Here is a 22,299-nt window from a genome sequence, read left to right as displayed (position 1 = left end):
TGAGAGGACTTCAGAGGAACAATCAGAAGTGAAAAATGAGCTCTTGATTGTTCCTTTGCTGCTGGAGCAAGGTGAACTGCCAGTGTCCATCATCTTGATGGGCTGTGAGGGTGCATCTGGGTTCAAAAGCGATTTCCATTAAAATCACTGTGGGAGGTTTCAAGAGTAGCATGGGCTGTTTGCAAAACTGCTGTGGAGCAGCTCCTGGGATATCTTTAAAATATTGCCATATTGAGGCTTCCATAAAAATTTCTGAGGTTAGCAGTACAATCTTATGTGGCAACTTAGAAGAAAGTCAGTTGAGCTCATTGGGTCTTATTCCTAGACAAGTGGGTATAGGATTGCAGCTATGGGAATACAGGAACTCACACAATGATTTTTATTTTTATTTTGCCTATCCTTTCACTTTCTGATATTGTTGGCTTTCAGCCTCCTTCTGCCTTGACCTAGTGTAATCTTCTCAGACCAGTAGCAAGTGAAAACAAACTGCCCATGACTAATAAGTTGAAGCAAGATTTGATAGTTAATGAGTAAACTAGAGCAGTTTATTTTTGCCAGGTGAAGATGAAATTCCTATGTTTGGTAAGAAGAATGTAAATATCCATGTTTGAAAAATGATTGGATTTGTACTTAATTTGAGTTGCACTTAAGATATCATTTCTATGTATCTGGTAGAGACGTTGATTATGTTTAGAGCTCAACTCCGAAATAAAGCTCCAGAAGTAACCAACCTTCCCCCACAAAGAAACAGCTTATTGGGGGCTGGCTGGAAAGAAGTCTGCGTTTCTGTGTTGGGTGCAGAGGCGGTACAAAACCATCCAGCCTCTTCCACTAGCCCATTCACTTTCTATGAGTTGGCCAATATGCCTGTATCCTCATTATGAAACTTAAGAAAATCTCAGTTTTGTTTGTGAATGCCCTTCCCCTGGAAGCATGCTTAGCGCTGACACTTATTTTCATTCTGGGGCCAAGCAGAAGTGCTGCAGTTTCCCCCTGCAGGCCAGGAAGACAGGCATAGCTTTGTAGTCTCAATGAGTGGATAAGATAATGGCTTCAGGATGAGGGGTTGTATTTGTTAGGCACTGGGGAATTGAGGGGGTAAAGCTGAGAGAAGCGCAGGAAGCAAATCTCCCCCTTGGTGTCCTGAACCCCTGGCCTACCTGGTGGCAAGTCAGTTTTTCAGCTCCAAAGTCGGGGTCAATCCAAGCAAGCAGAGTCCAAAGGTCAGGAGACACAGTCCAGAGTCAATCCAAGTAAGCCACCTCCGAAGTCTAGCAGTCAGGATACAGTCCAGCGTCAAACCTAAAGCACAGCCCCATAGAGGTCCAGGTGCACCCAGGCCAAGGTCCATCAACATGGGCAGCACCTTGGTTCCGCTTCCCTTTTGTCCTTTGCATGCTGATTGCAGCACATGGGCTTGATGAGGCATGTGACCCTCACCTGTTCCAAGCTGAGGAATCACACACCTCCCAGAGCTAGCAAGCCCAAGACAGACAGCTAGGAAGCTGGGCTGTGGACCCTTGCCTGCCTCTGGCTCTGGTGATGGGTCCTGCTGCTCTGGTTCATGCACACTGACCATGGCCATCCTCACCATCCTCCTGTGACTCCTTCCTTCCCCACCCTTCTTGCCCCTGTGTGTCCTCACCAGGATCCTTTTCCTCCTCCCTCTTGTCCTGCCAGTTCATGACACTTGGGATGAAGACTATAAAACAAATGAAAATTTAAATTGAGGAAATACTAGGCACTGTATGTTTCTGGCTACTCTGGGGGATTTTCCAGTGGATAGAGCAGGTGACCCTGTTGAGGATCTGGCTTCACTATGGAGTGGTGAGACTCATATGGCTCATGCAATCTCTCCTTGGTGCATGTTCTGGTGCTGTGGCATCTGTTTTGCTCCTTGGTATACTGAGGAGCTGCAGTTGATGAACTGAAGGGTTGGAGCATCAGTGCCATAAATCTCACTCAGAAGCCAACCAAATATGACTTGACTGCCTCCATTGCATTCACAGGGAACCTTCTGATGTAGTTCTTCTATGTGGTCTGATGGCTGGTTACTCCTGATCATAGAGGCAGACCACTGCGGTTTGTTGTTAGCATCAGTCTGTCTTGATAGACAATAGAGTGTGCCTCAGGGGGTGAAGGCAAACTGCTGGAGAATCACAGTGTCTACTGTGGATGCAGAGACTGGTAACTAGTAACTGCTGACTCCTATGTTGTTTTTGTGGCCTCTCTGGGACTCAAGGATGTGTGTGTGTGTGTGTGTGTGTGTGTGTGTGTGTGTGTGTGAAGGTCTTGGGCTGCCTCGCTGGTGTGGTCCAAAGGAAAACAGAGCAAGACATTTGGCACTTGCTTGACTGCAGGTGTTGCAGGAAGGAGGCAAACAATATGCCATTCAACCATCTTAGGACCTTCTCTCTTGATTTGTGTAGGGTTTACTCCTTATTTAGCCTTTTCTTCTCCGCAAGGCAGTGAGTACTGATTTTTTCTTGGGGTTTACTTCCAAAGGCTTTCTCATGAATGAGGATAGTCGCAAGGCAGCAGAGGTTTAGACCAGAGTTTTCATCCTCTGAGATGGGCTACCTTCCCACATCGATGAGGCCCATTTGCCCTTCATTTCCTTCTAACACCTCTCAATAACTTCTGAAACAGGAGAGGCTATGAAAGCCTCTGGATTAGTGTCTGAATGCAGTGATGGACTGGAAAAGGGCCAGTAAATTGTGCTTGTGGGCTGGGCCCAGGGCTAACCTGAGTAATGCAGTCCAGGTCCAGTACCGAATCCCAGGGTTCTGCGATGAGTCAGTCCAACAGGTCCGAGGCAGGAAACCAGGCAAGGTCAGGCACAGGATCACGGGAGGTTCTGGCAAACAGCAACATTACTCCCGCAACCTGGGGCAGGGTCCAGCAGCCTTTTATCTCTGTCGGGGTAACGGCCGGTCCTGATCCCCCGGTGACTCACATCCCTGTCTCGCCCGAAGGAGAGCACTCCTCCTGCGAGTACTCAGGTCTCTCCTTCTCTCAGACCTCAGTCTCTGCAGCTCGGGAGATGTCGGTGGGTTACTAGACCCAGAGGCCGCCTCAGCCTCTCCTGACCCAACTGGTAGTGGAGCAGCTGTAAGTGATTGCACAGCTGAAGGCAATGAGGTAATCCCCACATCTGGAGCCATGGCAGGCTCAGGCCCTTGACTCATCCCAGCTGGTGCTTATTGCAGGGGAACCTGTGCAGACTGGGGCTTTTCAGAATCAGGCCCCAGACTAGGTTCAGCTGCCTCCTGAGGCAAAGGATCTGGTGCGGACTGAGACTCCTCTGGCTCCAAGTCTGACCCCGAGTCCCAGGCCATCACACCTTGAATCTTGGGAAGACAGAGGTTCTTTGGGTGGCTGGTTCCCATGTTCGGGAAGTTGGCAATCTACCTATTCTGGATGGAGTTGTACTCTCTCTGAAGGAACAACTCCCTAGCTTTGGGGCTACTCCTGGATGCATCTTTGTCACTATAGGCCGAAGGGTGCTCTGTGGGTAGGAGTGCCTTTTATCAACTTTGTCTCGTTCGCCAGGAACAGCCATTTGTGGACAGGAATAACCTGACCACGGTACTTGGTACCCTTGAGACAGGACTACTGTGATGTGCTCTATGTGGGACTGCTCTTGGGTCTGGTGAGAAACTCCAGCTGGTACAGAATGCAGTTGCCAGATGCTGAAGGGGGCATCTGACTGAAAATGTGGGATGCTTCACTAGCTGCCCATCTAGTCCCGAGTCAGGTCAAGGTCCTTGTATTTTCTCTGGATCCTTACACCTAGAGCAGGTATCTTCAGTCTTTCCAGACTCAGACCCACTTTTAACCCAAACATGTATTGGGGCCCAATTTCTTAATATTTTACCATATATTTTCATGGTGGTAATGTTCCTGCTGAAACTCAGCTTGGATTGGGCTGTGACTAACTAGTGAATACCAGTGACCTAGAACAAATGATATATTGTTTAGAAGTAGCTTAGAATACATTGACTAAGGAGAGAAGGAGGAACACTCGCACACTCATGTGAAAATGACCTTTGCAACCTGACTTGGAACATGATTTCAGTGGGACCTGTATTGTAGATTGTCCCACAATAAGGTGTAAGCAAACAACCATTGAATGAATGGAAGCTTAGTCTGTTTGCCTTGCTTGAAATACCATGTGGTCCTTCTGCAAGAGACAAATAAAATGCTGCTTTTGCTCCCCTTCCCCAGTGTGTCTTGAGACAGAGTGGGCTCCCTACCTAAATTTATTTCCTTCTGCTGCTTTGCTACTGGAATCCTAAGGTAGCGAATGTGTTCATTCACTTTGTCAATAGATGCAAATGCCATCAGAGGAAGTGCCTCAAGCCTGGGGAACAACCCCTGACCAATCAGAGTCAATGGGCTGGGGCTTGAGCTGTAGACAAGGAGCAGGTAGTGGTTGGAGGAAGTTAGGAGCTGTTGTTGGCTGGCTGCTCTGGAGCATCCCTTGGAGAGGCTAGGCACAGTAATACCGCAGATCCTCTCAAAAAAGAGCCAAGTTTCAATTTGCATTGCTCTTCCTCTTCTGTTTATTTTACCTACTGACCAACACCACCTCCTCCAGCTGAGCTCAGGTAGGGAGTTGGCTTTAAAAGAAGATTATACAAATTCATGACAGAGAGGGCTATCAATGGCTACTGGGCGTGATGGCTATGATCTGTTGGAGGCAGTGATGCTTCTGAATACCAGTTGCTGAAAACCATTAGAGTGGAGAGGACTCTTGTGCTCAAAATCTGCTTATGGTTTCCCCACAGGCATCTGGACTAAATGGGCTATTGGCCTGATCCAGCAAGCGCTTACGTTTTTCTTACTTTCTTTCCAGTTTTGGCTGGTGACCAAAGGACATTGCAATCTGGACACTGATAACTTGCCCTCAGTAGTTTGTGTTCTGGTAACTTCACAGTTAGATTACGTCAGTGCCTTATGCAACAAAAGATAGGAAAATTATAAGCATGTTTGTGAGAAGAATATTATGGAAGATTTTGCATCATAACCCAAGGATCATAAAATGAGAATTAAACGAGAAGAAGTCATGTTCTGCTCAAAATTCTAACCCGATGGCAAAGAAAATACATTTTGTATACATTTTTAATGTTTTCTACCAATTTTGCAAGTCATGCTGAAACTTGATAGTTTTTCCCAACCTTTCAGTATCAGTTAACCATTGTTTCCTTCTGAGCCATGTTGCTGGGATGGCACTTGGAGGCATGGTGTTAGCGGAAGTTCCTGTCCATTCGGGAGGGAGTGACCTAGAAGGTGGTGCTGGGGAATTTCTGTTCCACCACGTGGTGGGTTTCCTTGGGGTTCTGTGCTGTCAACATCTACATGAAACAGCTTGGAGAAATCATCCAAAGGTTTTGACTGATACGTTTTTTCAGTATGTGAATAATTCACAACTCTATCTCCCCTTTTGCATCTAAAAGTCCCAGGGAGGTTGTGAAAGGCTAAACAATTGCTTGGTTGTTTTGAGGCAAACAATATGATTCTTAATCCAGGTATGACAGAGGTACTGGAATTAGGAAGTCTACTGACCTGTTTTATATTGGTTTGTACTTCTCCAAAGACCCAGTTTGAAGCTTTGGGGGTTCTTCTGGACTTGACAGTAAAGTTGTGCCTTGGAACCCGAACATCTTGTAAGTCGAATGTTTTGATGCTGCAAACCCAGAAGTGAGTGTTCCGGTTTGTGAATGTTCTTTGGAACCCGAACATCCGATGGGGGTTCCACGGCTTCCAATTGGCTGCAGGAGCTTCCTGCAGTCAGTCAGAAGCCGCACTTTGGTTTCCAAACGTTTTGGAAGTCGAACAGACTTCCAGAATGGATTCTATCCGACTTTCAAGGTACGACTGTATTTGTGAATACATATGTAGCACTGTTGGCTTGGAGTGCCTTTTACCAACTTAGGCTGGTTCACTAGATAGAAACTTTTTCCAGAGAAAGGGGACCTTGCCTCAATCACACACTTCCTCGGTTACACATTCAGATTGCATTGTAATTTATGAAACTTAAATTAGCACAAAATGCAGCTGCTTGGATGCTTATTCGGCCAATTGTTCAAAGCATATATCACATATACCATTCCATTTGCATTGATTGCTTATGGGTTTCTAGACCTTATTTAAATAGTCAGTGTTCACCTTTAAAAGCCAGGATATTTTGGTACCACATTATTTCAGACCCTGCTGCGCCCATATGAGGCTGTTTGGCCTTGTACAATATAGAAAGTTGCTCTAACTTATCACTCACAACCTGCACTCTGGGATTTCTTACACTATGCAAACAAATCTGGAAATTACCATACATTTGAAAAGTAACTTTACAGTCATACCTCGTGTTGCGTTAGGTTCATGTTGCGTCTTTTTGGCTTGCGAACGTGGCAAACCTGTAACTGTATACTTCCCGGTTTTGCCGTGTGTGCATACGCAGAAGCGTTCTGCGCGCTTTGAACATGTGCAGAAGCGGCACTCTTGTTACGGACATTTTGGGATGCGGAAGGCCCCCCCCCCCCGGAACAGATCGAGTCTGTAACTAGAGGTACCACTGTATATTTCACTACCTGCATTGCAACCTTACTTCAAATGGGTGGAGAATTATGAGGCAGCATTAATATGATTATAAAATAAAAATAAACAAAAGTTTTATAATAAGCTTCATTTGACGGAATAAAACTTGTAACGAGTTACAAGTTAATACCGGAAGTAGATATTTGTGTGCTAAAATAGCCTTCATGATATGGGAATTTCCACCCTTCTTTTAAATGAGATTTTGGGAGAGCCCTTAATTGTATTGAATAAGTGTCATCCTGGAAATGGATGACAAAACAACAACTGTAAAATTAATAGCATTACTGAGGAAGGTATCATGCGGCTGGTTAGGGAGGTGATGCAGTCCAGTAGTCTGTTATATGAGTATTAATGTGAGCCCCAGGTTTTTTCCACATGATTAAAAGAGGCCATCTGTTCTTTGTTAAATGTTTACAAAAACAGCTTTTCTCTTAAAAGACTTAGGGTTATGGAAGTCTAATAAATACTGAAATATTTTTGAACACCTTTCCCATTTCAAGTAGTACAAAATTTTTTTTTTACTGCTAATCAGACAGGATTATTGACTACTTGCGTTTAATCTTTACTGATTTCTTTCCTGTAAAAGATTAAATTTTGAGCCAAGGTGTTGAACTGATTGCTAGTACAAATTGCAAAGTGAGTTGAAATAAGAAGATACCATGATAATTTGTAGAATATCACTACGGTAAAGTGGCTTTAAGAGTTTTTTAAAAATAAGTAGGAAAGGTAGGTGAAGTGGCTGGTTCCTCACAAGTTACTGGAAAGATAATATGCAGAAAAATCTGTGTCCCTCCCCTTTAACCACCACCACCACCACCTGCCTGGAAAAATGACAGATGTGGAGAGCAGCACATGGTTTAACTTTAGCAGGAGAGAGCTGGGTACAGGTATGTGCCCTCCGTTATCTGGGAAGAGAAATTGGGATAAAGTAGTCCTTTAAGCTGTCTCACAGAGGAGACTTGCAGCACCCTGAAACTATATACAGTGGTACCTTGGGTTACATACGCTTCAGGTTACAGACTCCGCTAACCCAGGAATAGAGCTTCAGGTTAAGAACTTTGCTTCAGGATGAGAACAGAAATCGTGCTCCAGCGGCGCGGCGGCAGCAGGAGGCAACATTAGCTAAAGTGGTGCTTCAGGTTAAGAACAGTTTCAGGTCAAGAACAGACCTCCGGAATGAATTAAGTACTTAACCCGAGGTACCACTGTATCTGTTTTACCTTTTGCAACTTCTTTGGGGGGGAGCAGGGTTATTATTATTTTAAATTATAAGGTGCCCTGAATGCCTTTGCAGAAAGTTGGTGCATGAGTGCAATTAATAAACAATCTACACATTTGTCCAAACTGGGCGGTTGAGGTTCACCAACAGTTCTATGATGAACATATTTTCAAGAACAAGAAAATACCTCATGAATAATTTCTGATTTATTAGCCCTGGTGTAAGTCTTAACAAAAACCTAGGTATGAGAATCAGACAAAAAAATTAGAAGAAGAAATTGAAATGAGATTGGAATTAGAAATCTAGACAGCGGTGACTAGGAATAAGAGGAGTGTTGTATGATAAGAGCAACATGTCAACAAACAAATGAGAAAATGGCTGTCTATTCCTAGTACAAGTAGAGTAAGCAGAAAATGATAGCGGTTGCTTCATTAATTGTATTTATAAGGATAGATGGCACCCAGAAAGCTGCTGAATGCTTTTGGTACTCCTATGAGCAGTCACTTTGAGAAGCACCTTATTTGGAGAACTTTAGTGAACTTTACAGCCATACATGCATTTTTATTCAGAATCACATACATTTTAAAAATAAATGGACTTTTTTCTGAATGAAATACTTATTTTTTCACAACTTAATTTTTTTAATCATTTCTGCCCATGCCTTAGTTCATAGCATCTTTGTCTGTGTATTGTTCCATCAGTCACTAAATATACTTGGAACAAATGGGTCAAGGCAATTCTTATCAGCTATTTATTTAATTTGAATAAAGCAGTAAATAGGTCATTTTACACCAATGTTGGCAGAAAAGTACATGTATCCTCTTGCTATCATACAGATCACCTGTCATCTCTGATCACTTTCTGTTTTGTTCCAATCATACCAGGGTATTAGTGGCCCCATGTACTCTACTGTGCTCTCTGTTGTAACAGAAGTAAAGCCGTTTCTAATGTGACTTTTATCATTAAGTAATTATGATATAATAATTCTCTTTATAGGTGTAGACCTTACGTATTAATAATTTAACATGACTGTTCTAATTTTGGATTAATTTTGTTTTCCGAATGACTGCCTGGTCTCCTGGGGGGGGGGGGAGCAACATTTTCTTTAATCAGTAAGATTTCCAACGCTGAACTTTAAAGTTGTATTAATTTAATGCCTCATTTGTTTCTCCTAGCATTCTCCGTCAGAACCCTTCCTTGAGAAACCAGTGCCAGACATGACTCAGGTTAGTGGACCGAATGCCCAGCTACTGAAAAGTGATGATTACCTTCCATCAATTGAGCAGCAACCACAGCAGAAGAAAAAGAAAAAGAAAAACAATCACATTGTTGCAGAAGGTCCCAGCAAAGGATTTGGCAAGGATGGCTTTCCTAGTGGGCTTGATAGCCAGGATCCTACCAGGAAATCTCTAGACTGTTCCCAGGAAGAGAAAAAGAAAAAGAAAAAACCCAAGGTGAAAAAGGAGCCGAAGGATCCGAAAGAACCTAAGGAGAAGAAGGAGCCTAAGGAACCCAAGACTCCCAAAACCCCTAAGATCCCTAAAGAGCCAAAGGAGAAAAAAGCAAAAAACACCACACCAAAACCCAAGGCCAACAAAAAGGCAAGGTATGTACTAGTATTCCATTTTTTAAAAAAAATAAATAAATTTATACGTTCTATTCTTAAAATAGATTTATGTGCGTTGAAAACATATAGTACGTATAACAATGGGAAGATCTTTTTTTTCCTTTTTAGATTTCCAGAATACTTATCAGGACTAACTGACATGAACTAAAGTGACATTTACCCCTTCGTTGTTAGTAGTGGCACTCATTTTTGGTTTCCTTGTTTTATGTATGAAATGGCAGATACTTTAGGGATATGTATTAGAGGCACAGTTCTAGGCAAAGAATCATAGGCTTTGATTTTAATCAATAATGCAAATTTTTGAATGAATTAAAAACGAGGATTGCTGTTGTCACAAAGCCCTCCCCATCTTGTTTTTTCAACCTAATTAGAACAAGAATTATAGAATCATAGAATCATAGTTGGAAGAGACCACAAGGGCCATCGAGTCCAACCCCCTGCCAAGCAGGAAACACCATCAGAGCACTCCTGACATATGGTTGTCAAGCCTCTGCTTAAAGACCTCCAAAGAAGGAGACTCCACCACACTCCTTGGCAGCAAATTCCACTGTCGAACAGCTCTTACTGTCAGGAAGTTGCTTGTCCCACATAGCACTATAACACTTTAAAGGACAGTTTCAGATTCTGCTCAGTTATGTGAACAAAGATGTACTCGCTCTAATCTGTGGTGTGCATAGTTAATACAAAAGACAACTAAAGAAACTAACATCATCTGCCCAACTCCTTACCTTAGAAACATGATTATAAGTCTTAAGGTAAAGGTAAAGGTACCCCTGCCCGTACGGGCCAGTCTTGACAGACTCTAGGGTTGTGCGCCCATCTCACTCAAGAGGCCGGGGGCCAGCGCTGTCCGGAGACACTTCCGGGTCACGTGGCCAGCGTGACAACGCTGCTCTGGCAAGCCAGAGCCGCACACGGAAACGCTGTTTACCTTCCCGCTAGTAAGCGGTCCCTATTTATCTACTTGCACCCGAGAGTGCTTTCGAACTGCTAGGTTGGCAGACGCTGGGACCGAACAACGGGAGCGCACCCCGCCGCGGGGATTTGAACCGCCGACCTTTCGATTGGCAAGCCCTAGGTGCTGAGGCTTTAACCCACAGCGCCACCCGCGTCCCATAAGTCTTAGGTGATGTCAACTCTTGGAGAATTGGAATGCAGTAGATGAAATTGTATCTTTCATGTCACAAAACATTAATATTTTTTATTGTATATAGCCAAAGGCCTTTACAATGGACGGCAGAGAATAAAAGGAAACTTTCATCTAAAATCATACACATAATTGCAGTTTGCAATATAAAAAGAAATATACAACATTAAGACTTGGAGTGCAACATTAAGACTTGGAGTGCATTCACATAGCTGGAATGGAGCTCCTTGGCTGCCACTGCAAATTTGGCTATCTTGTGTGTAATATATAGATGTTTATCTGCTAGGAGTTCAACTGTCACTTCCTTTGCAGATCGACCTGGAAGCCGATTAAGAATTGGCAATATAAATGGCCATTGTATACAAGGGGCAAGTCAGCAGGTGGTGTGTGATGTCCTCTGCCTGATTACATCCATGAATATATTTGTGATCCCCTCTAAATATACCAAGGGCATCTGTTGAAATCTTCATTTTACTAAGGCTCTGTGTAATTGTGGGAAAGTCAGAGTCTCAAAGTAACAGGGCCTTGAATGATTGGTCTTGAATGTGGGGGTACCAAGTAGAGTAGTGGGGAGCAATGATGGATGCTCTGTCTTGGTTGGCATCCTGATCAAAAATCCAATTTCTAAGGTCATGTGGGCTAAGTAGTTCTCCATTTGGAGATTATAAGCCCTAATCTTATCTTGGAACTTTTGTGTCCAGCCCTCTGTCCTTAATTCTCTAACCAACAGAGCTTAGTAAGAGTATGATCCTTGAAGGCATTTAGCCTGAGCCAGTATCTCAGCTGGACTAGATCAATTCTGGCTGCTAGCAAGGGAAGGCCCAACTCGGCTCTGAGGTGGGCTTCCTGTGTACCACAGGGAAACCCGAAAATCTAAAGTTATTTTGCAGAACCTCTATTTCAGATTTGACAGCAATTCCCCATATCTCAGCTGGATAGAACATTAGGGCGATGATTTTAGAGACAAAGATCTTAATAGCTGAGTTGATTAACTGTCCGCCCTTTGAATGGAAGAACCTATATAGCTGCCCACATCAGTAAGACTTTATAGTTGCCTTGGAAAAGAAACAAGTTTAATGAAAATTAAGTGGATCACAGTTTTCTCATATATGTAATACACTTGGAGGGGAGGAAGTAATTTGGGCTTTGAAAACATGACTGACTTTGCATGAGCACAAATTGAAGAGAGCCTACATTATTTGGGGACAAGAACAATTACAGGTTTTGTTCTACGGAAATGTTAGTTCTTTTGTACCTGCATTGACACCATGAGAAAAACTGTCAGTGTTGGGGCTTAATCTTCTATTGTGGGGAAGGGATATGATATTTCATCCCAATGAATGATGCCCTTGAATTTATTTATTTATTTATTCGTTTGTTTAAAATATTTATATACTTTATATTTTAAAAATACAAACAGAAATAATAACATGCAAACTTGACTTTATTTGTCTTTCTGAATACAAAAGATATCCTAAAATGAGGTTGATTTGTGTCACCCTGTCAAAGTTTGTGTGGAATTTCAGAACTTTCTATTGGCTGCATCTATGGAAGAAGCTTTATATCTGTTACTTCCAGGACCTACCTCTTGGCTGCATGAGTGTGTTGCTGTACTTACTCTGTAATTAAGTGTTCTATTGTTAACACTGTGTATTGTCTGATAGAGAAGGGAAATGGCTAATGAAAGCTTAGGCCTATTGGAAAACACCCTGAACCATTATACAGGTAGCATGAACAAATTAAAAGTGTAGTGTTAATCATGGGTTTTAAACCTATTTATAAGTGCACATTTTAAAGCCTGTACTAATGCTAGCTTACTGAATTAATGGAAACTGTGTTGAAAGCGGTGTAACGTCTGTGAGGAAAACTTGTTTTTATATGCCAGGTAGTGCCAAAGGCTAAGAAACTCATAATTGAATCAAGGTTTTAGGTTAATCAATAGGCTAAATCATTAATCTGCCAAGAACCAGTTACGTACAGAACTGATCAGACCAATCATTTATTTTCTTGATAAGCTGCAATGCTACAGAGAAAGAAAATAATAAGAATACTAAAATCTATTCAACTAAGGATAAATTCTGAGCACCGTAGCATAACTCAGGGTGTGAGGCAGTTCTATGCATGGGTAGCGAAGTGCAGGTGTGCAGCTGTATCTGAAGCCTGTCACCAGCTTGTAAGGATGTGTCCTTGAAGGTGGCAGTTGACTTACTTTGCTTCTGCTCAGCCCCTAGGACACATCTTGTTGAATTATTGATCCTCCCACCCAAGTAAGGGTTGTATCGTACACCTTGACAGTGACTACCCTGAATTGAAAATGGCCCTTCTCCCCCTACGGGAGCAACCTGTATGTAAGGGTTGGTCAGGGGGTCTGCCTAGCACAGCTGTGAAAGGGGACAGGAAGAAGTTTGATATACATGGCAGCAGGATCTTTTGGACAGTTCTGAATGCTACTTTGTGCATATGAAGCCACCTCATTGTGTCTTCTGTATGACAGGAGGGAATCGTTTATAATATATTGATATTTGAATGATAAATACTTTGGTTATAATTATTATTGGTATATAAAAACATGTAAGCCCTGCTTTATGCTTATTATCTTCTTCCAATATTCTGTGGAAGAGTTAAGTGAGCATACATGCTATTAATGTCCATAAATGAATTACAGCAGTTTCCAACCGAAAGAGGCTTTAGGGGAAAAGAACATAACTCAGTGGTAGAGCATATGGCATCTCCAAGGTGGTCTGGAAAAGACCAGTGCATGGAGAGTATGCACTGAAAGTCCGTGTAGACTAGGGGTGGGGAACATAACCGTCCTGAACACAGAGAGGCACACTTTGCCATTTTGACAGGTGGGTGAGATCCCCATCTGTTAGTCACAATGTCATCAGATGACTTAAAAGTGAAAACAGTTACTTTGTGGCTGCAGCTTGAGCTCCTCCTACAGAGGAAGAGCCTTTGCATCATCACCTGCAGTTTAAGCCAGCAATGCAAAAGGATACTTGTGCTTACAGCAAGCCCCAGTAAGTGCAGATCCGGCTATGGTACTCAATCCCATGGGAAGAAATAATGCCCACCTACTTGGATGGCTTTAAATGAGGATTAGAGAAATACATGGAGGTTAATACTATATGTGACTACTAGACATGATGATTATACTCTACCTCCACAGTTCAGGGCAATATCATTCTGAATACCAGTGCTTGAAACCACAGGAGGGGAGAATGCTCTTTGGCCCTCAGGTCCTGATTGCACCTGTTTGGCCATTGTGAGAACAGGATGTTGGACTAGATGTGCCGTTGGTCTGATCCAGCAGTCTTTTCTTAATGTTCTTGCTGCAAGTGCCAATCAGCTGCTCATGGCTCACAAGAAGCCTACTGGAATCACCCTTGCTATGGAGTTCCCAATGATATTACAGTTGATCAATGCTAGTTTTCTTTCACTGCCAACCAGTACTTTAAGGCTTCTGATCGTTCCTTGGCAACCCTATTTCACATATGAGGTCAGTTGGACATGGTTTGAGGGAAACAGCCACACAGACCAAATTGGGACCCATGCTGGAACCCAACAAAAAAAGTCATGTTAAGAACAAATTTCTGTTTTCCAAAGCCTACAGGCTAAAGAACCACTTCTAAGAAGGATGGATCAACACTGCTGGAACTTCTTCTTCTTCTTCTTCTTCTTCTTCTTCTTCTTCTTTTCAAAACTGGTATAGATTTTTCAGTATTTTCCAGTGTTTCGACAATCTTATTTGGCTGTTTTAAAATGTTTTCTGCATCAAAATTGGGAAGCTATGAAAACCTGCAGTGTTCTGAGAGAGTGCAGATGACTATGAATTGACTTTTGTTGATAGCACTGAATTTGAATAGACTTAACCTTGAGAAATTGTGGTGAAACCTATCAAGTAAAGGCAGAGCATGCTGGGAAAGTAAATTCTTGTGGTTTTCCTTGGAGTTTGTCACACTACATTTTTCTTATAGTATTTAATTGCAGAGGTAATATAGGAAATAATTACTGTGAAACTCAAAACTAATAGAAAGTTTGCTCACAATTTTAGGACAATTGGTGATCAGACTGAAGCATCCTTTCTCAATGGTGTTTGGCAGCTCAATGAGACATGTGAAACTAAATATCCAACATTTATTTATATAAACAGGGATTGCAAATTGTATAATAGGGATTGCAAATTGTATAATTCTGCTGCCTGTTGTGTATCCCAAATATTCAGTTCAGTAAGTCTTCCAACTGTGCATTCCATTGCAGCCAAGAACTGAGTTGGTTGAGTGGTCTTCTGGGTTGAGAAAGTGTGTGGTTTTGCATGTGCCAATAAGCTTATAGTTACTGCCCCAGAAGGGCTGCAGAGGTTTCAGTAGAAAGCTTATATAGCTGGTCCAGTGGTCCATGAAGGTTAAGGACATACAACCCTAGATATCTTTAGAGGAAGGGAGAAAGAAGAGCATTTTCCTTTTTGCTTGGGGATAGCTAGTAGGCTTGCTGCTGTTTTTGCACTTGAAGGGTCTCTTTCCCTTCTGGCCTGTAGGATGGAAGGATGGCAAGTGAAGTAATGTGTATCCATAGATTTACGTAGTGAAAGGTGGAGCAGGTAATTTTGTTGAATTCATTCTGGATAACTCGGTGTGGGAGAGCTCAGTTGGTAGAGCATGAGACTCTTAATGCCAGGGTCATGGGTTCAAGCTCCGCATTGGGTGAAAGAATCCTGCACTGCAGGGGGTTGGACTAGATCATCCTCAGGGTCCCTTCCAACTCTACAATTCTATGATTCTGCTCCAGTGTCTCCTTTTCTTATATCTTTCTCCCTAGATTATTCATGGGAAAGAATGCATCTGAACAGCATAGTGATCTAGCCTCTGAATAGTCTGAGATTTGCACACCCAAACTCTGTAGCCTTTTACCTGTTGAAAGTTGGGGAGTAGAAGAGACCTAGGATAGATTTTGCAAGATGGGAGAGGAAAGAAATAAGATAGAGTGGGAGGAGGAAGCAGAGCACTTGGGAATTCTGAGGAGAGAGAGTGATTGTCACTTTTCCACACTCTTCAAACACTTTCCTACTCATAGTCTATTCCTATAAAAAGTTAGTATTCCAATACAATGCACGCTTATAGGTAGAAATATAATTTAATGTATGCATGTGACTGTGAATATAAAACTGCTGTGAAAATTAAGTTAGCTTACATAATTCTGAGCTCTGAATGGGTGCTATACAACTTTTTAAAACACAGAATTCTCTTTGCATTGGTGCAAACAGGGCCCTTCACATATTCATGGAAGATACTTGGTCAGTAGTGACCCCTTAAAATGGGATTTGATAAATTCATTGAAAATGAGGCTGCCAAGGGTTACTAATCACAATAGCTGTCTTCACATGCTAGGGAAGTCCCTAACTCATCAAGGGTTTGAGACTCATTGGCTACCCTCACCTGGTTTAGCCAGCCAGTCGAAGCCATTTCCCGAAGTGTGGCCACAGTCACATGCCGACAGCTTCTAGGAGCCACAGGTGAGGCCTGAGTGCAGGGTGGAGACCTAAGACCAACAAACTACCCCACAAGGAGCACAACATGTCCCCCAACAGAGGTACTATTCCTCCTCTTAACACCCCACAGTAGGTTATACATACTTTAAAAAGTCCTCCTTGTGGTCTTCTCATAGGTATCTAATTAAACACTCTGGGTAACAGAACACTGGAAAAGATAGGCCTTTGGTCCAATCCAGCAGGATCCTGCTTACAGTCTTATGCTTCTCTACAATTTTAACATGGCTGGGGTGTGGGTGTGGGTGTGAAAATATCTCAAGTACACCTCTCTACCTGCTATGTAATCTACCGAAAAGATGCCAGAAAGATCTATGCACTTAGTATACCTATATCATATATGTTATTCTATGGGATAGAATATACCTTGGTGAAGTGCAAAGGGAACCAAAGAGTGCCATCACTCTGGTTGTTGTTTTTTGTAAAATCTATCCTGTAGATAAAATCCTTATTTTTATTATCGTCATGTATAAGTGTGAAATGATGCTTAAGAGACATGAAGTTCAGTACCATCATAGTGTTCGAAATTCCCGTTGTTCTAGGCACATTTTGCGACAGGGAATTTCATTAGTGTGAGCAATTTCTGAGCTCTGAGTATTAGTGGGGCTGGGCTGGGGAAGGACTAGACCATGTGAAAAATCAACATAATATTTTAACTGCTGTTCATTCATTTTCTGCTTTGTATTCTTGTTATTCAGAAAGCGCCTAGACAGTCCGTTGTGCTCATAACCTAAGTTTAAGGGGCCATTTAGCTCCTAGCTTTCATATCTCGGTTTCTAAGACTGGTTGTTAGAAGCCATAGTTCCATTTTTCATTTGATCCAGCTTCTGATTCATCGGTGCTTATTCAGTGTATCTGACTGGGGCCTGGATGCAAATAAACTGATTTCTAATTCTAGATAATCTCATTCTAAAGTAATCATAGTTGTCAGGCTTTTTAATATGTTGGGAGGGGGAAATTGGGAATACCTGACACTGATGAAATTTATTTTCTTTGTAACTTGACCTTATATCTTGTGGGTTCGTTCTGGATCTGCTCTTGACATTGCCACTTTGTGAATAGGACAACTTCTCATCAATTCCATTTTATGAGAATTCTTTAACCCTCTGTCATAGATAGCCCCTGTGAGTTTGGTCCTTGTAATATGCTTTACATGCTTCTTTACTTGATTTTCCAGAGGTTCCTAGAATCATAGAGTTGGAATGGGACCCAAGGGTCATCTAGTCCAACCCACTGCAATGCAGGAATTTCAGCTAAAACATCCATGACAGATGGCCATCCAACCTGTTTAAAAACCTCCAAGGAAGGAGAGTCCACCACCTCTCGTGGGAGACTGTTCCACTACTGAACAGCTCTAACTGATGCAGATCATTCTGTCCTCATTCATACACAATACTGAACAAACCATGGCTTAGCTGCTTAGCACAAACAAGAAAATGTACAGACTTCTAGAGAGATTGTCACTGCTTTGTTCCTTTCTAGTCATTCTGTTGTGCTGAGTTATACCATTGTATTGCTTAGTGTGTCATCCTAATCCAGTCTCATGGTTTAGATCTCGCAGACAAACCATGAGCTTCAAACCATAGGAAAAACCTTGGGTAAAGGTAAAGGGACCCCTGACCATTAGGTCCAGTCGTGACCGACTCTGGCGTTGCGGTGCTCATCTCGCTTTATTGGCCGAGGGAGCCGGCGTGCAGCTTCCAGGTCATGTGGCCAGCATGACTAAGCCACTTCTGACGAACCTGAGCAGCGCACGGAAACGCCGTTTACCTTCCCGCTGGAGCGGTACCTATTTATCTACTTGCACTGTCCTTTCGAACTGCTAGGTTGGCAGGAGCAGGGACCGAGCAAAGGGGGCTCACCCCGTCATGGGGATTTGAACCGCCGACCTTCTGATTGGCAAGTCCTAGGCCCTGTGGTTTAACCCACAGCACCACCTTGGGTACAACTCATTATTTCTCTGGAAAGAACTAAACTATGAGCCCAGGTCTGGGTGACATGCTAAGTCAAACCATGGTACAGCAGCAGAAAAACTGGGGAGAACTGGCTGTAGTCTCCTCACCAGGAGCCCACATATTTCCTCACTCCTGCTAACTCAGGGGTTGGCAACCTAAGGCCCATGGGCTGAAAGTGGCCCACGGAGGCTGTTTAACTGGCCCACAAGCCACTCCCGAACCAAGCTTCCCACTTGGCAAGTCCCCGCGCATTGCGCTATACTGGCACAGCATAGCACAGGGACTCCCTTCTGTGGCTTCGGAAATCGCTTCTGTGCATGCCCAGACGCCGGTAATCGCTTCTACGCAGGCATGATTTTTGGCATCTAGGCATGTGCAGATACGATTTCCGGTGCCGTGGACATACGCAGACACAATTTTCTGCATCACGCTGCACCGGCCCGGCCTAAGGAGGATCTCTGTGGGAGTGATCCGGCCCATGCCTGGTAAGCCTTGCCGACCCCTGTGCTAAGTCATGGTTTGGCAGCCAATCAGAAGCCACGCTTTGGAAGTTGAATGTTTCAGAAGTCAAACGGACTTCCGGGACCGATTCTGTTCGACTTCCAAGGTACGACTGTATACATTGAGCCCATTGTACCTGAGATTATGCCTAGTTTCCCAAAGTATTTTTAAAAAAATGGTTTATGGAAGTATAATTATCATTACTGACGATCTCACCATCACTGACCATTACAGTAGCAGGGTATTACAGCATGCCGCATGCCGCATACAATATACCCCCCAAGTGGTAACACACCTATATAAATCAAGGCATCCATATTTCCCAAGCATAGGAGCTAACTCCTAGGGTTAGATGTCCCCTCACTCCCCCATAAACTAGTTGAGGAGGCCAGGCCCCCACAAAGTTGGTTTTCATTGCCATTCAGATGCTGTGAGTACACCACATCTTGTGATCAATTAAGTGGGGTGGGGCTTATCTCCCCCCCCAATATTTTATTCAAGTTGGCACCCCTCAAGCTGGCATGGATGGTGAATGTTGACCATATAAGCATAAGAAATAAAACCCCACTAGATGATGCAGAAGACCCACAATTAGAGACCCACAATTGATTAGTCCCCATCCCCCCACCCCTGCCGCCGCAATGGCCAAAGTACAAGGTTTATTGACCTATTAGTGTTTCCTGTATATAGGTATAAAGACATTTTGTATTAAGCAACTAATAAGCTGAAATGATGATGATGGTGTTCTCAAGGTTTCATAGAGAGCTACTCTTGGTAAGTGCCTGAAGATTGCAGAATTCACACACACACACAGAGAGAGAGAGGGGGGGGGAGAGAGAGAGACTCTCAGACTAGACTCTCATAGTTGTTTGGCTAGCCTTTTGAAGGCAGGGCTTGAGTAGTAAAGAGTGTTGTGTTTTAGCACCTGTTTATTTAATTTAGTAATTAGAAACTTGTTTAATATGTGAATTCTTTGTTTTTATGTATAAATGATGTGTAGCCTGTCCTTGAGCTTTGGAAAATATGTAGGATAAGCTTGTAAACAAATATATCTCCCAATTATATCAAATGCTAATTTTACTGCTTCAGCATTGGTTGATTTGGCCCTGTTGGTTGCTTCTGTCTCAGCTGCATGTTTGGCAGTAGTTGCTTTTGTAGTTCCTGCCATTGAAGCCTTTTCTACTGTTGTGTTGCTAACTATTCTTTTTAGTCTTCCCTGTATTTCTTTATCTCTAACGTTATTTCACTAGTGTGCTATTTTGTCCATTCCGCATCATTATACCATACTTGACATAGCTTATCCATGTTGCATAGGATGTCTTAACTTAGGCTTGATTCTGTGCATGTGTGAAACATCAAAATATCTTGCTACAGCAGCTCTCAAAATACTTGTAATTTCCCCTCTATAATTTTTTTACAATAAATAATACTTGTAAGAGCAGTGCAGTCTCCAGTTGTCCCAAATGTACTAATTATGAATACAGTGATTAGGTGTATGAATGTTATTGTGTGCATGCAGATAATGGCTATGGGGTTTTTTTTGGGGGGGGAGGGTGTATGTGCAGTACCTGCAGGTAAATGTGGCTATGAATACCTTTGAAATGCCTTTGAAATTGGACTATAAGTAATTGTTGCCCATTGTAGACAGTTAATGTTCCAAATCAGCAGGTGAAATCTATATTGTTTATCAGCAAGCTGAAGACCAGGGATGTAAATGCTCTGAAGCTGAGACAGAGCGTATCTTCAACTTTTCTTTCTAAACTGCCTGCTACAGAATGCAGACAATCCTTATCAAATTGTTTCCTTTAATTTGTCAAATATTTTATTAAACAGATAGGTTTCCTGGGCTTGGCTATTTGTCTGAAATTTGGAGTTGAAATAAATTGGATTCTAGGTGTGTTGTCGTCCCTCTTGTATGCATAGTGTGCGTCTGTGCTTCTGTTTAGAAGGAATATAACAACTATTGGAAGTCCCATGTCAGAATACTGCATGGGGAGGGAAGTTGAATTATATAGGTCATGGACGAGCAGAAGGTAAATCAGCATCTACTGGATGACTTGCAGTAGATTTATAAAGATTCCCAACTTTCCATCAGTCAACAATAGCAACAATAAAGCAGAAACAAAAAAATAGGCTGCTGAAATAAATAAAGCTTGGGCAGAAATTAGGATTGAATTTTTGTGTGAAAGGATAGAGCTCAGTCCTGTGAACGAAAACAAATTCCAGGGCTGAGCATGTGTTTGAAGGCACCCTGCTTTTTAATTGTATGCCTGTCTCCCTGAGCCAATATTGTGCACTTTGCTATGGATGGTGGACATTGAGGTTCTAGTAAAAAAACAAAAGTAGATTCTGCAGAAGTAAATTCTGAAGTCTATCTACACTTGCGGTAGGTCGCCAGTGATGAAAATGTTTTAGTTCATACTCTTACCTATTACTAGCTAGCTAGAAGGGAGGAAGCTTTCTGAATATACAGATTTTCTGCTTAAATTTTACTATGTGGCTTGCATGAAACCTCCTATGTTGCAAGCACTTGGAGATTCTTTATGTCCTGAACAATAGAAAAGACGGAATCATTAGCACTTTCTAGCCTTTCAGCAAATTGACATTTTATCAAACCTGCCCTGTGCTGTTCTTCAATATGTTACACCAGTTACTCAAATGCAGTAGTGCACCCAGGGTACACTAACTGTTATTAAATTAAATGGTATGCTTAGCTCTGATTTATAGAGGTCACCAGCAAAAAGCACTAGCCTGTCAACTTGCTTTACCTGGCAGCAGCTCAACTACGACAGGCTTACCTTTGATTTAAACAAATTTGAGAAATATGTAAAGTTTGGGAAGCAGTTTTGCACTGATTTGATAAAAGAAACCACAAAATGCTGCAGCGCAGGTGTTGAGAATGTTTGAAAGCTGATTGAGGGAAGCAGATGGCTTTAGTCAGTGGCATCCAGCCAAAAGAGCAGGTGCTGGTCATGTGACCACTGGTTACCAGGGTAATCTGATTGCTCTTGGCGTGCAGATGAAAGGAAAGGGGCCCAGTGTTCAGCTGTAGTATTGTATAATTTGTGGCAGTTAGAGCGGAAATAAATGCTGGAAATGGAGCCTCATAGTAGGGGAGACTTCTGTCCATGTGTAGTATACACACTAGGGCAGTTGCAAAAGGAACTGTTGTACAGATTGATTAAAAAAATTGTCTTGTATCCCTTCTAAAGATATCAAACATTCTTAGTAATGTCAGGTTCTCATAGACATTGTGTGTGTGCATATATTGTTCTTCATAATCTGAGTTTAAATAACAAATATTTAAAATTTGTATTCTTCAACTGCTATATTAAAAAAGAAATGGAGCACTTAATTAAGGTACCTCATGTTATAGACTATTATATGAAACACAGTGTTTTCAGTTTATAAATGTTCAGATATCTCCTGTCTTTTTTTTCTTCTGATGTTAATTTTGAGTATTTAGGTTAAAAGCCACAAATATGTTTGGCAGAAGCAATGAATATAGGTGTTTTAGGAACTTAACATTGGGAAGGGGGACAGAAGTGAATATTGGATATATATGTTATTTCATCTTCCTGATACAGTTGCACTTTTACACACAAGAACCTGTATGTGTGTGAGAGAGAGGGAAAGAGAGGGAGGGATGGAAAGAGAGAGAAAGAATGAGAATTGCAAAATGTATCAGAGGAATGACACCTGAGTATT

General features: G+C 42.3%; 1 protein-coding gene across 8 annotated transcripts in view; it reads left to right on the top strand.

The window, feature by feature from the left end:
- The window catches only part of CHD7 (chromodomain helicase DNA binding protein 7), a 143,265-nt gene that overhangs the window by 58,709 nt on the left and 62,257 nt on the right, over positions 1-22,299 (top strand). For all 8 annotated transcript variants that reach the window (XM_083450882.1, XM_083450875.1, XM_083450881.1 and 5 more), the window contains one exon: positions 8,992-9,422. In XM_083450882.1, the coding sequence (XP_083307008.1) occupies positions 8,992-9,422 (431 nt within the window). The remainder of the gene's footprint in view (positions 1-8,991; positions 9,423-22,299) is intronic.

This window comes from Podarcis tiliguerta (genome assembly GCF_965153285.1).
Source record: "Podarcis tiliguerta genome assembly, chromosome: 7".
In the NCBI taxonomy this organism is placed as follows: domain Eukaryota; kingdom Metazoa; phylum Chordata; class Lepidosauria; order Squamata; family Lacertidae; genus Podarcis; species Podarcis tiliguerta.
The sequence above is the reverse complement of the archived record's forward strand: the minus strand, read 5'-3'. Positions and strand labels throughout refer to the sequence as shown.